Source organism: Hermetia illucens, chromosome 6 (genome assembly GCF_905115235.1).
Source record: "Hermetia illucens chromosome 6, iHerIll2.2.curated.20191125, whole genome shotgun sequence".
NCBI classification, from domain to species: Eukaryota; Metazoa; Arthropoda; class Insecta; order Diptera; family Stratiomyidae; genus Hermetia; species Hermetia illucens.
The window spans coordinates 8,698,032-8,711,885 of record NC_051854.1 but is presented as its reverse complement, the minus strand read 5'-3'; the positions used below and the strand labels follow the sequence as shown (position 1 = coordinate 8,711,885).

The 13,854-nt window shown below is 42.4% G+C and overlaps 1 protein-coding gene across 5 annotated transcripts in view; it reads left to right on the top strand.

Moving 5' to 3' along the window:
• The window catches only part of LOC119658793 (ribosomal protein S6 kinase 2 beta), a 147,101-nt gene extending 135,471 nt beyond the window's left edge, over positions 1-11,630 (top strand). For 4 of the 5 annotated variants that reach the window (XM_038066505.1, XM_038066508.1, XM_038066507.1 and 1 more), the window contains 9 exons: positions 8,875-9,060; positions 9,128-9,250; positions 9,336-9,497; positions 9,567-9,721; positions 9,777-9,947; positions 10,011-10,290; positions 10,348-10,607; positions 10,667-10,982; positions 11,039-11,630. In XM_038066505.1, coding sequence (XP_037922433.1) covers positions 8,875-9,060; positions 9,128-9,250; positions 9,336-9,497; positions 9,567-9,721; positions 9,777-9,947; positions 10,011-10,290; positions 10,348-10,607; positions 10,667-10,982; positions 11,039-11,335 — 1,950 coding nt within the window. In that variant the 3' untranslated portion in view covers positions 11,336-11,630. The remainder of the gene's footprint in view (positions 1-8,874; positions 9,061-9,127; positions 9,251-9,335; positions 9,498-9,566; positions 9,722-9,776; positions 9,948-10,010; positions 10,291-10,347; positions 10,608-10,666; positions 10,983-11,038) is intronic. The other variant, XM_038066506.1, reaches the window with a different exon arrangement.
• The last annotated feature ends 2,224 nt before the right edge of the window (positions 11,631-13,854 follow it).

Genomic DNA, 13,854 nt, shown 5'->3' with positions numbered 1-13,854 from the left:
CAACTGTTGAATAAAGCTTGGAATTATGTCATAATTTTGATGTCGAAGGAGCTATTAAATTTATGGCGAGTGATGTGAGAGAGGAAATCAGATACAAGGTTGCTAAAGTGTTAGCAACAAGCAAGCACAGACAAGCCGCGTACAACCACAAAGAAGCTCAAATCGTTAAGAGCATCAACAAACTTGTCTATTATCTGAAGACTGATAAAGACAAGAAAATCTCCTGAGATACGAGTATACGCCTGGTAAGGTTTCATGACCTAAGGCCACTTTAGATGAATCCTTGCGCAGACTCGAGGTTGATGGCCCGTATTAAGCCTTGTAGCACTCACCTATTGCATTACGACCAGAAAACCATAGTGTGTACGGCATTTTCCGGTGCCAGCACATGAAGGTTCTCCTCGGCCACCCGGTTTTAGTTTGACCGACAAGGTTGCTGCCCCGTTTTCCTCCCCGCACCACAGAGCTCCAGCATTTTGTGGTGGAAATTTTGCATATGAGACATATCGCATCCCGACTTGTCCCAAGAGACCTGATTTTCGTGCAAAAACAATATCGAGAGACGGTCCCCGGGACATGATTTCTGAAGCGAATAACGATCCGATCTTCATAAAATGTATAATTACTGGTTATGAGACGTGGGTCTACGAGTTTGACATGGAGACAAGACAACATTCGTCCGAATGGTGTTTCGAAGGCGAGCCGAAGCTGAAAAAGACAGGATGCGACCAAAAAGCTATGGGCCATCCGTTTGGCGACCTACCAGCGGTGCATGGATTGGTTCATATGCATATTATTTTGAAGGAGATAAAATAAATTTGACTTAAAATTAAGTCGTTTTTGTTTTATTTCAAAATTCCCGTTACTTTTTGGTCATAAGATATATCTCGGAAGGATCATTTCTGCCAGCGGTGACACTAAACTTAGCGACGAATTAACAGCGCTAGATCCGCCTTCATTGCTTTTTCCAGAATCTAGAAATGCACCAAGATCAGGTTGAAACTACTCGACACTGACGATTTTTCTCTCTTGTTATATGTGAGTAATCTATGGAAAATGACTATCACTATTACTCAAAAGCTGCAAACCTCTTTCAATACTTGACTACGACGCGACATCGATGTACTCTGGGCTCATACAATTTCGAAAAAAGAGCTTCCTCCGCGCACAGGCCACACATTAAGGACGGACAAAAACTCCATTGCTAGCTACACCGCGCAGAACAGTGGAGGAGGAACGTAGGGTTCTCGGAAAGGCATATGAGTAGCTAAAGCGCTTTTCAAACTGTCAACAATGGCTCGTAGGGGTGGTTGACGCGCTATGCCTCATTAAGAGGTGAATCCCAATCATATGTTTATATAAACTGTGCATCCTTAATATTTGACGGTATGACAACTGCTGCAGTTGCTATATTTTTGATATATATATTCGTCCTTCGAGAGCTTATTCCAATGTGATTTTAGATTAAAATCCGATGGCCTACGTATCCTTTACCATCCATTTGAGTAATATCCAATTCTTTTCAGGATAATACTAACAATACCACCCATTCTAAAGGGGCTAAAAAAACAACAAGAAAAGAATAGTAGTCATCTTGCCTTCATTTCCCAATTAGCATCCCTATTCACACATAGAATGCAATATCTTTTCAAGGATTCCTACATAGGCTACCACTCGAAATTCTATATATAGTAGTCTAAAATTGAGGTCAAAGCTATGTATTTCTGTTTCCGCTACATATTATGTACCCTCAAATCGCTTCTGTATAATAAAATCAATCATCCAAGTAGTTTTCCACCATATTCAACATTGAGCGGAAGGCAACCTAGTTTTGTCAGAAACGCTCGGCCAAGTCCATCGACTATACTAAAAGCATTTTTCATAATGATGATGGGCCCCATCACTGAGTAACCTTATACTTGTATGAGATCCTTTTATAGGCCGTTCCTTAAGGGAGCAATAATGGTATTTCCCCATATAGAAGTGTAGACTCCATTGAAGTGCTTTAAGGAAATACTCCCTAAATATTTCGAAGATTTTTTTCTACATTCCCAAAATCTTGAAAAGGATCGCCTGTTTTCCTGCTGCTTCTGCATTGCCAATAAATATAAAACAATTCTAAGTTTGATGACCCCCGAACAACTTTTCTATCTGAATCCGTGCCGTGGTATTTACAAAACGTTGCTACCTCGTCTTATCGCATTAAAAACAATGTTCATAGTAAAATTAGTTTCTTCCCTGGAAACCTCAAAATGCCAGAGGTAGTTTTCTGTTTTTGTCCTCTAAATGATTGTTTTACAGACACCCATTGACAGTTACATGCCAAGAAAGTTGCTGTTATTGAAGTTATCTTCCACACTCCGATGAACTTTTCGTCCTGTCGACAGTTGCTGGTGACATAACTTTCAAAATGCTAACAATACTTTGGAAAATCGCAACAGGATATTATTGCCCATTTCTTGATATCTCAAAGGATATCTGTTTTCTGCGACGCTATGGGATATTGGTTTCCTGCTGTGCTGGCAACTTATGGAAAGTGATAAGGAAAATCTTACTGTTGCTTCCCTATGGATATTTCAGATATTTAAGAGATGCAGCTATCGGAATTGGAGGCAGTGGTTCCTCAGGGAACATCCGTTTTTGATTTAACATATGAAAAGTTTGAAACTCTATACCATGAAAGGTAACACATCATTCTCCCATGACTGTTCTTTTAGCCTCCTACGTGGGTTTTCAACACAACCGGAGATTAACTGACACATAAGTTTTCAGGAAATTTCGGGAGATAGTGGAGAGATTAATTTGGACAGGCATCGTGTTCAACACATAATATTTGGCTGAAGTGGAAGGGAGTAGTTTTTCACTTGGTGAGAGTAATTTTAGAAGCGTAGGATTCGCATCAATCCGTTTCCCAGGATGAACTTTATAGTGTATATGAGTCCCCAGAAGTATGGGTTTGGACAATTTGAGAAAAAGGACGAAGCGGTCATCGCCCCTTGTTATCGCCAACAGCGGGCTTGTTTGTCGCCTAAAATAGCTCGTACTTAATCAGAACTCTAGGTTAACGAACGAATTTGCCCCACGTCTCGCTTTAGCGAAAAATCGACTCCTGGAAAGTTCAAGGCTCCTATTGAACAAATTAAACACATTTAAGTGGATTAATATTTAATAAACGATATTTCTCTTCTCGAGCGAAACAATTGTATCTTGCCTTACGACGAATGATGAGTATCAGCAGCAAAAAAGGAACATCGTATAATTGAAATTGAAGTGGATACTCTCGGCCCGAAGGCTGTTCAGATAATGAAAAAACGAAATCGGAGGCTTCATATTTGTGCTTCACTTATCCCTTGCTGCCATTAAAAGAAAAATTGTGGGCGGGTTTGAAAATTCCTATTGTTTTCTGTTTTCTATACTCTACAAACAATGACCCTATTTTCTCGTTTTTTATTCATACAGATAAAATTCTTAGCTGAGTAAAAAATATTTATATTTACAAAAAAAGTCCTCAATGTAGCATTTTCCCTTTTATTCAATTAATAATTATGAAACAATCCCAGTGGACAGATGAAGGATTATCATTTCCAATTTTGAGAATTCAACGCTCGATTGAATTTCTTCAGATGTTGTTTGTTTAGGGTATCGTATTATTTGCGAAAATTGTTCAGGATACAATAGGTATTGACTCTAGAGTATTGAGGGTTTATGTAGCAAACGAAACATTGTTTGTCCAAATAAATTGAGAGAAAGCCCGAGACTGGAATGGTCGCCCTAGGAACATTTATTATTATACAATCAGCAAAGATCATTTGCATGACCTCGGACACTCGGGGAAAAAGAAACAATTGTGCTTTATAGGATCGACATATTACACTCTGGTTGGTTATCAGTGGCCGCTGCAAGGAGCTCAATTAACGTTGTAGTGCGCTGTTTTGATACCACAAATGATAAAAGGAAAGGGAGCAGAGTCAGAAGGTAACAACACTCCCACCCTGCAAATAGATATCTCTTTGAGGTACTCGGAGAATGGTTTGCCTAGTGTTTACAGCCTCGTTCTAGCTAGGGGGAAATCAAGGGTTTCTTCATCTCTTTGCAGTTTTGTCAATGCGAATTGTACGGTATGTCGGGTTTGGCGGTATAATCAACACAGGCCAGTGCCCCATGGAGACTGGCGAAATCTTGTACGCATTCATCACAAAGGCTCTTCAGATAGCGTCTTGTCATAGGCGATCAGTCTTTGTCCACCGAGAAACTACCAAGGGCCGGACCCGCTTGACCAGTCTGTCAGCCTGCCCATTACCCTTTAGATTCCTATGACTTGAGACCCAGAGGAGAGTGAGCGTGCCGTCCAGACTATTCAGCACGTTTCTGCTTTGCTCCACCAGCCTGGAGGATGTAGCCGCCTGACTATCGGTTAAAATGGTCATATTACGTCTGAGACTCAGATCATGTCTCAGCCTTCGAGAGGATGTTACTATGGCCGTATCTAATGTAGATGTCCAGGGGGAGAAATTAAGAAATTAATTAGTACTCTGTGCAGTGCAAACATGACCCATCCCTCGGATAGGAAGGACCCACCGTTAATGACTTTTGGTTATCGTATGAGAACCCAAGTTAGTTTTTGAAATGTGGAATTCTCAATAACGCATGAGTTCAAGCGTTCAGGCTGTACATTCTGGGGTAAATGGGAGCACTCCTCTCCCTATCACGACACTGTGCCTTTCTACTCCGGAAAACTTGGCGAAAGTAAGGGTGCATTCAGTCTTGGATTAATGTATACTCAACCGCAAGGCCGTGATTGCTTGGGAGGTGATTTTGGACTGGATATTGACTGCAAGATGAGGGGCCAGAATAAGGAACGTTTAAATAATGCAGGGGTTTGCATCAATCGAGACTTCCAATGCAGGGGAGAAGGAGGCTTATGAGGAACTGAACGCAGAGATACTTCCTAAAGGTAACATTGGTGAGGTATCCTCGCTGACATGTATTGGGAAAACCGATATTGGCGACTGTGAAGATAATGTTGAATCATTGATGGTATGTTGTTCAAGCACAGGGCTTGCTGTAAGTCAGTTGGGTTTCAACTGACCGACAACCTACAACACACGCGATCAGCAGTAGTTTTAGGAGTTGTCTTCTGTTTTCAGCAGGATTAAAGATCCCCCCAAGTTCAATATCGATTTATATGACCCAGTTACCTCTCCAATGGGTGGGTTACCTTGCTGATTGGACGGCAAATACCTTGAATAATCCGTCTGAGAATATAGATAAGCATTAGGCCGCCATTGAAAATACTCTTTTCTCAAGCGCTACTCAAGTTGTTTACCACGTGCCCAAGGTGAGCCATAAGATCTGAGTAATCACTGCGACCATCACTGCTGCTCAAAAGTTCCAAGGATTCGTCACTTATCATCGGAGTAGGCTGATCTGATATAATTTGGAACGAAGATCTTCGTCCGTTCATAGACCAGTTGCTCGTGGATATGTTGAGGCAGTGAATAGGTCACCTATTAAGAACAGGCGACAATTCCATTGTTGGCTACATCGTGCAGTAGATCCCATCCCCCGAGGCCGACGATTTGGTCGCCCCAGGACAGTGGTGGAAGAACGCAAGCGTCTTGGGAAGTCCTGGATGTAGCTGAAGTGGACTTCTGCGAATTGCGCCATACCCCATTAAAAAGTGGATGGCCATTGATATAAATAGGAAGAGTCTGATGACCTACTACAATAAGAACTTGGCCCTTCTAACGATTAAAAACGGCAAAAGATACCATAATCCAGAAAAATAATTTGTGAAGCGAAGGAAACAGCGAAAAGAAAAACAAAACATTACAATTCATAACGTATAATGACGTGGAATGTAGAGAAATAAAATAAAGCTCGAAATCTCCCCACACATGAAGACGCGCAACATTTTTTTTTTCGGATAGAGTAAGTGAATGTCAACAGAGTGTCCGTCTACCAGCTAAACGCCGTCCAATCGTCAGAGAATTATGTTAGAAGGTTTTAACAAATCACTTCGAGCTAGTCACCCCGCGTTCTTGTCTTAGGGTGCCTGCAAGTCACCTACGGGATGCGGGAGGAGGAAGGGTAATTATCAGTTCAAAGAACCCCCGAATATTCGGTGCTTCCATCAGTCGAATTCAATCATCTTCACGAGAACCAAAAACCGAATGTTATGTGCAACAAGACTCCATTTGTCAGCGTTTCTCAGCGTCTCTCTTATGTCTAGGGAGGGCTTCCCCGTCTGCATAGAGTTACTGACGAAAGCGATTCAATTTTTCACAAGACCGGCGTCATTCAGGACCCTATTCCAGAACACGATCATGAAAAGGTGCTTCCTGCTAGAAGTAACCCCCTCAACGTTTGTCGTTAACCGAATTAAGACCAAAACGCCTGCTACAGCCACGTCCGCCACAGTTTGGCTGGAAAAGGTTCATCTTCAAGATGAAGGTTAATCTCAGGTACTTAACTGTTGGCTTTGACTCTTTAATCATCTCACCGATCGCCACGAAATGTACAATCAGGATTCTATATTTAGTCAAGATAACTACTTCGATTTTTTTCAAAGGAAAGTTGAAACCATGGGTACTTACCCGTCGCATGAATATCCCTGAGTTTGATTTACGTTTGTTCAATAATACGTCCAGCAATAAGGATCGCAATATTATCAGCATTATCAACCAGGTACCATTCTTCTAGCAGTCTTAGCAGACTACCGTAGGAAGAGTTCCAAATATCCCGCTGCGGAGCTTAATACACAACTTCCGCAACTCAGTAATTATATCTTCTACCAATTCATAGAAGGCTAATCACGGTTGGATATCCTCTTCAGCAAGGATACCCCGCAGGCTATCATTACCAAACCCATCACTGAATTTAACGACAAATGCAGTCTCTCCGTCTGCCGAGGTTTCCTCCAATATGACTTTGCCGTTCGATGAATTTTCTGATGCTCACTTCTATGCGTATGAAGTGGCTGACTCTATTTCTCAGCGTGCACCAGCCCGGTCCTCTTTCTCCACGTGAAACGTCACGAAGGTGAACATTGAGAGAATCGTTGAAGCTCTTGAAATAGACAGAGCTGCACAGGAGGGCACTTCGGGGGGTAGTGGCGCTGCAGGTGTCATTGTTGTACATTCAGTTATGAACTTCCGTGTCCCAAAGAGCACCCAGCTGGTCACGCCTTCTATGTTTTGATTGGCAGCGGAAATTGTCGATCTGCAGAAGAAGGATCATAAGCTCCGTCGTTTGGCACAATGCTTAAGCGCTCGGAAGGAGGCGTACACCACAGTAACAGAGTACAGATTAGCTGAAAAGAAACTCCGCAACGCGATAAACAAAAGTAAATCCCGCTGGTGTCAACACCTAGTCGACGAGGTGAATCGGGATGCAGGAATTTGCCTTCCGGAAAATCAGGGCTCTGCAGAAATACTTCTCAATTAATGTTGAATAGGCATAATTTATGACAATAGCTTGGAAGCCGCCGAGGACTGCCCGCTTTTCACCATGAAAGACCTCGAAGAAGCGGTTATCTCTACGAAAAATAACAATGGCCAGTCCTACTGCCGGGCCCAATCAACACTTGCCTTGAAGGAGGGCATTTTTCCTTGCCGTTGGAAGTTGATGAGGCTTACGCGAATTAACAAAAAAAGGGAACCTGTGCCATCGTCTGTATAACAACCATTGTGTATGCTTGACAGGACCAGAAAAGCGCTGGATAAGCTCATCAGAAGTAGGGATGCTGAAGCGATACGTGCTACTGGAGATTCATTCCTAAGGCAGTTCGGGTTTAAAGCAAGGAGGTCCACGGTAGATGGTATAATAGAAGTCATAGATGCTATATGTAGCTAAGGTACGCAACCGACGATTTCAACGAACAATACTAGTCACTCTAGAAAATTCGTTGCACGTGTTGGGCTATTTCTCGCAGATGCTGGGGAATTATCTGAGAAACCGCTCCCTGCTCTATGAGAGGCTAGAGGGCCAGAGGAGGATGGAGGTCACGTCGGGAATAGCACAGGGATCTATCTTAATGCACGCTCCTTACAAAAGCCTGCTGAAACTCAAAATGACAGAAGAGTTGCGTCTGATCGGTTATGCGGGTGATGTTGCAGGGAGGGAAGTGTTCGTCAAGAACACAACGTACAGTAAACCAGTGATAACTCTCTTGGCAAAATGAATCAAGAAGCAGATTGACTGGACGGCTTATCAGCAACTTAGATCCATGGATAAATCGCACATGTAATCCTATATGATGAGATTCGTTATTGCGTTACTCAGTTTCTAAGTGAGAATGAAGATTGTCAGTCTTAGCATGCAAAGATTGGAAGGCATAATCTCCTGGCTGTTTTCTACAATGGAGTGGTAGACAACATCGATCACACTCTCTCCGAACAACATTCTCAGAAAGATACTGAGGAAAGCTGGCAGATGAAGCTGTGTTGCGCATTGCGCTCGGCTTTATCTTGTTGCGAGGAAACTCGTGCTCGGCAGATGGGGAACCGGAAGGCAGGGATTCCTAGTAATGTGTCAGACGGTTCCAAGGTAAGTTCCCTGATAACAGAGGTGTTTAGTTGGTATTCCGACAGCGTACATGGAATATCGACACTCCATGTAAAAACGGATTCCCCTACACTACCCACAACAAAAGCTGGAGCATATTCAGTTTCTCATAAAACGTCTGCTTTGATACGTAACTCTGTACAATTGGACATATAAACCTGGCAGTCAATATTCTGTATGAGATCGGTTCCCAGGACATGATAAGCCGCAGTCCGACATCTGTAATTCGATGAAACAAAATTGATATATAAAACTACATCAGCATTCAATTAGCAGTTAAAATGACACTCGAATCACTCTTCTTTGCAGGTTTTGAAAAAAGCTACATTAAAAATTAAAGATCGTGTACGTAGTACAAATGAACGTAATATTCTAGCTGACGTTGGCCATGCATTCATTGTGAAACTCCATTATGCTTTCCAAACACCTGGAAAGCTATACTTAATCTTAGATTTTCTCCGAGGAGGAGATCTATTCACCCGCCTTAGTAAAGAAGTAAGTATAGAGAAAGCATTGATTTCTTTCTGATCCAAATTAACTTCGAAACTTTTTTTTAAACCAGGTAATGTTCACCGAGGAGGATGTCAAATTTTATTTAGCCGAATTAGCATTAGCGTTAAATCATTTACATAGTTTAGGGATAATTTACAGAGACCTGAAACCAGAGAACATTTTATTAGATCAAGTAAGTGTCCGAAAATTACTCCCAAACTAGGTATATTCTGTCCCATAAGAACTCAATGATAACAAACTTGTTGTCCCCATTTCAGGACGGTCACATAGCACTTACAGACTTTGGCTTATCAAAACAACCCTTAGATGGTTCAAAAACATACAGCTTTTGTGGAACAGTGGAATATATGGCTCCAGAAGTTGTTAATCGTAAAGGACATCATTTTGCTGCCGATTGGTGGTCATTTGGAGTCTTAATGGTGAGCAAAATACATTTGAGAAAACATTTCACAACTAATCTCGAGTATTATTTTTTTTCTTGGTTGCAGTTCGAAATGCTTACAGGCAATCTACCATTCCATGGATCTTCCAGGCAAGATACAATGACACAAATTCTTCGTTCGAAATTGGGCATGCCTGAAAACTTAAGTCCTGAAGCGCAGTCATTGCTGAGAGCTTTGTTCAAAAGAAATCCACAGAATAGGTAATGCGATTGGACTCGATTTATGTAAAAACAGTTTAATTATTGACTGTTTTAGATTGGGTGCTTCCGAAAACGGTATTGAAGATATCAAGCGACATGAATTTTTCGCCAATATCGATTGGGAGAAACTTGTGCGAAAAGAAGTCCGACCACCATTCATTCCCGCTGTGTCACGCGACGATGCATTCTACTTCGATTCTGAGTACACAAGTAAATCCCCCAGGTTGTAAGAAGCTCCATTATTTTTATTTCAAATAAAATTTTGCAAATCATTAAAAATATTTCACAGGGATTCTCCTGGCGGGCCAGTAAGTGCAAGTGCGCATGAAATATTCCGTGGCTTCAGCTTTATTGCACCAGGATTGCTTGATGAATCCATCACTCAGTCACTGTCAAATGGAAGTACGAATAACGGAGCCGTTAATCGCCCACTCAACGTTGAGATCCCAGGAGTAAAGCCTGGAAATTTCACGGATGATTATAATATCATGCAGGAGCTGGGCCGTGGTACGTTCTCTGTTTGCCGATTGTGCGAAAACAAATCTACAAAAAGACAATATGCGGTTAAGGTATGCATTTTGCACTTAGTCCACTTTGAGTTCAATTAATGATTTGGTTTTCGTTAGATAATCAATCGATCGGAACATTGCTGCCGTGAAGAAGTGGAAATACTTCTAAGGTACGGCAATCATCAGAACATTGTTACATTGTACAGCGTTTATGCTGACAATAATTCAGTTTACCTCGTAATGGATCTCCTCAAAGGAGGTGAACTACTAGATAGAATATTAGCCATACAAAGGATGTGTGAAAGTGAAGCAAGCGCGGTACTTCGGACGGTTATGTCAGCAGTGGCCTATCTACATGATCATGGTGTAGTTCACAGGTGGAGTTTTTGAGCTTGCCAACCCTCTTCCAACCAATGACGTATTCATTTCATTTCAGAGATTTAAAGCCATCGAATCTCCTTTATGCTTCCGTTTATCAAACACCAGATTCCCTTAAGCTTTGCGATCTTGGATTCGCAAAACAGCTTCGTGCTGACAATGGTCTTCTTATGACTCCTTGTTATACTGCGAATTTCGTAGCACCAGAAGTATTAAAAAGACAAGGATACGACTTGGCCTGTGACATTTGGTCGCTAGGAGTGCTTTTATACATTATGCTGGACGGAAAGACACCTTTTGCGAGCTCTCCAACCGACACTCCTGAATTGATTCTAGCGAGGATAGGAGCGGGCAGAGTTGATATTGAATCAGGGGTGAGACACACGCCATACATACAAACTAACGAGATTTAAATAATTCCCTTTTACAGCATTGGCAGGCCATTTCCCCGCAAGCGAAAGATTTACTCCGACAAATGTTGCACTATCAACCGAACAAACGACCGACAGCAAAGCAGATTTTGGAACATCCATGGCTCTGGCAGCAGCCACCGTTCCAATTAAGACCAGTTGATCAACAAGTGAGTGCGGAAGCTGCTGCTATCAAAGCTACAGTTCATGCAACATTCCGGGCAATCGCATCACCACGCGAAAATAACAATGTCGGACCGGTTGGGATGTCCGAACTTGCCAAACGACGTGCTAAAGACAAATACAATGTTCAATAAATGCTCCACAATGCAACAACTGTTACAGACAAAACAAAAAAATATATCTTCCGTGTACGATAGAGATTCTAAGCTGAAACAAATCTAATTATAACTACTACTACTATTATACTGATACAGATACGAGATCTATTCCATATAATTTTGAAAAATCATGTGCTTGTTGTTGTTTTCAAGATATTTCTTTACCAAAAAACAATGTTTTCCCCTATTGTAGTAGGCATTTGAATTGCTTTTATTGTAGTTTTTGTGAAAGAAAGAACAAGCCGAAAATATAGTGTAATTTTAATTCGAAGTGAATGCGGATTTTCCTAGGTGTATTGCTATTGTTTTGGATAGGTAGGATTAGTGGCCGCTCCGAGGAGTCCAATTAGGGATGTGATGCGCCGTTTTGGTGCCACAAACACCTAAAACCATGACTGCCGTGGTAAGAACAAGGGGCAGAGCCCACCCGGCTTAGATCTTCAGAGCCAGCCCGTAGCATTCACGGAGGAAAGGAACTCTGCTACCCTGCAATTATAGTTCTCTAGATTTCTCCCTACAGGCGAGTGCCCCGTACAGACTACCGTAATATTGTGTGTCTTTGAACGCATCTGGAGCAAGAGCTCTTGCAGTCGTATCTTGTTATATGCGGGCCAAATCCTCTATAATTTTACACTGGTGGTGAGCTTTTGCCATCTGAAGTCCACGGGTGATATGTAGTGCGAGTAGGTTCCGCCTTTAACAGTCGCCAGCAGGATGGAGACTGTGCCCAACGAGAGACTGCTAAGAGCAGAGGCCGTCGGTTCGCTGATTCCCCTCTATTTTCCTCTGACCGAGAATCTAGAGGAGGATGACTTTGAGCGTGCCACCCAGACTGTCCAGTGCATTTATGCACGCCCCACTAGCCAGGAGGATATCTCCCCAGTGGCCTTAACGGCCGCTTGGCTGTCAGTCAGGATGTTGGGGCTCGGATGGAATGTACTGGCGAATTTCCGAAGACCGCACGACTCGGCTACACTGTGGTATCCAAGGAAACTCTTCCACTGACCCCACAGATCATCTTTAATCCGTCAGTGAAAAATACTGTGTCAAAGCCTTGCAACACGTCGCCGGTCTTTCACTCTGCCCTGCTTGGAAAGTCCACAGCAAAATTCCTGGTGAAACTCAGCTTGCGTGTGACCTAGTTCGAAGGGAATGTCTAGAATTCCGGGGTACTGATATCAGATCTCGAAATCATCCAATGACTTTCAAAAAATTGGGACTACGTGTCGTTAGAGCAGTTCCTTAACTCTACCAGTCTAGTCTTTCCTTGTGTATTACTAAAAACCAAAAAAAAAGCTTACAAGCACTCCATCCATAAAAAAGAAATAAGTTCTCAAGACAATTTTAAAAGCAACCGAGGATTGAGTTCAAGAAAAACAGAGTTGGAGAGGCCATGACTCTCTTGCTGTTCAATTACATAGGCTCATTATACAAAACCCTGTGGGTTATTGGCAGCCCTTGCTTGTCGTAAAAGGCTACTAGAAGGGACTGAAATTTATAGGCAACCTGCAAATCCGAAAATAGTTTGTTACCGGAAGGTCAAACCTTCGGATAGGGAGTGACCTCACGAGTACAACCTTTGACTATCCACAACAGCTTGTGAGTCCTCCTCCCTCTTTTACAGCACTGTATTTTTGTACTTTAGAAAGCCAAATAGTAACACACACGAAGCTGATGTCGGACTGCTGCTGATGACTACCGCAAGGTACGCTCTCATGGCTTAGGGTCGGTTTCTGACAGGTTCTTCACTGTGACAGCCCGATCCAAGTTAAGACACATCACGATTTTGTAGCCCTCCGCATCAAAGGAGGTTTCCGATATGTAGGCTTTTTTTTATTCTGTTAAGGGATAGTTGCATCGCGTCCTTACTGGTTATAGTGTACCTATTAACCATAGTATCTCAAGCAAGCCTGTAACCGTCAGGAACTTTAGTATGTTTCCCACTTCCAGATGTTTCAGCTTTGCATCTGGTATTGAGTGTTCTCCCAGATGTATCGACCTACTTTGCACAAGTGCCGGACACTGTCCCAGGACGTGCATAGAGGTTTCGTCCTCCTCCTCACAAAACCTGCAGGCAGTGTCCGTAGATATCCCTAGCTTCCCTAGGTGATAGTTCAGCCGACAATGACCAGTGAGAATTTCCAGAACGTGGATGAAATGGCGTTCCACAGTCGTAAACATTGGTTTTAGAGCAAAGATCGAAGTCGATGACAAAAAGGCCAACCGAAACAACAATGGTTCGATACGCTAGAAGGTGATTTGAAACTCTCGACTCCATACAGATCAGGCAAAACTATGCCCAAACAAAATCGATTAAGATCCCGGCGGATTGAAGAAGAATCCTGGTTAGTCTTCATGTATTTTTCGAGGACTTAAATTAAGCAAGCAAAATTACGAACTCTTAACGCCTTCGAACAAAGAAATTTGTGATAGTGCTTGATTGTTGGTAGGATCAGACCCAATAGGCTAAGAAGCGAGCCGGTGGGTGGATTTCG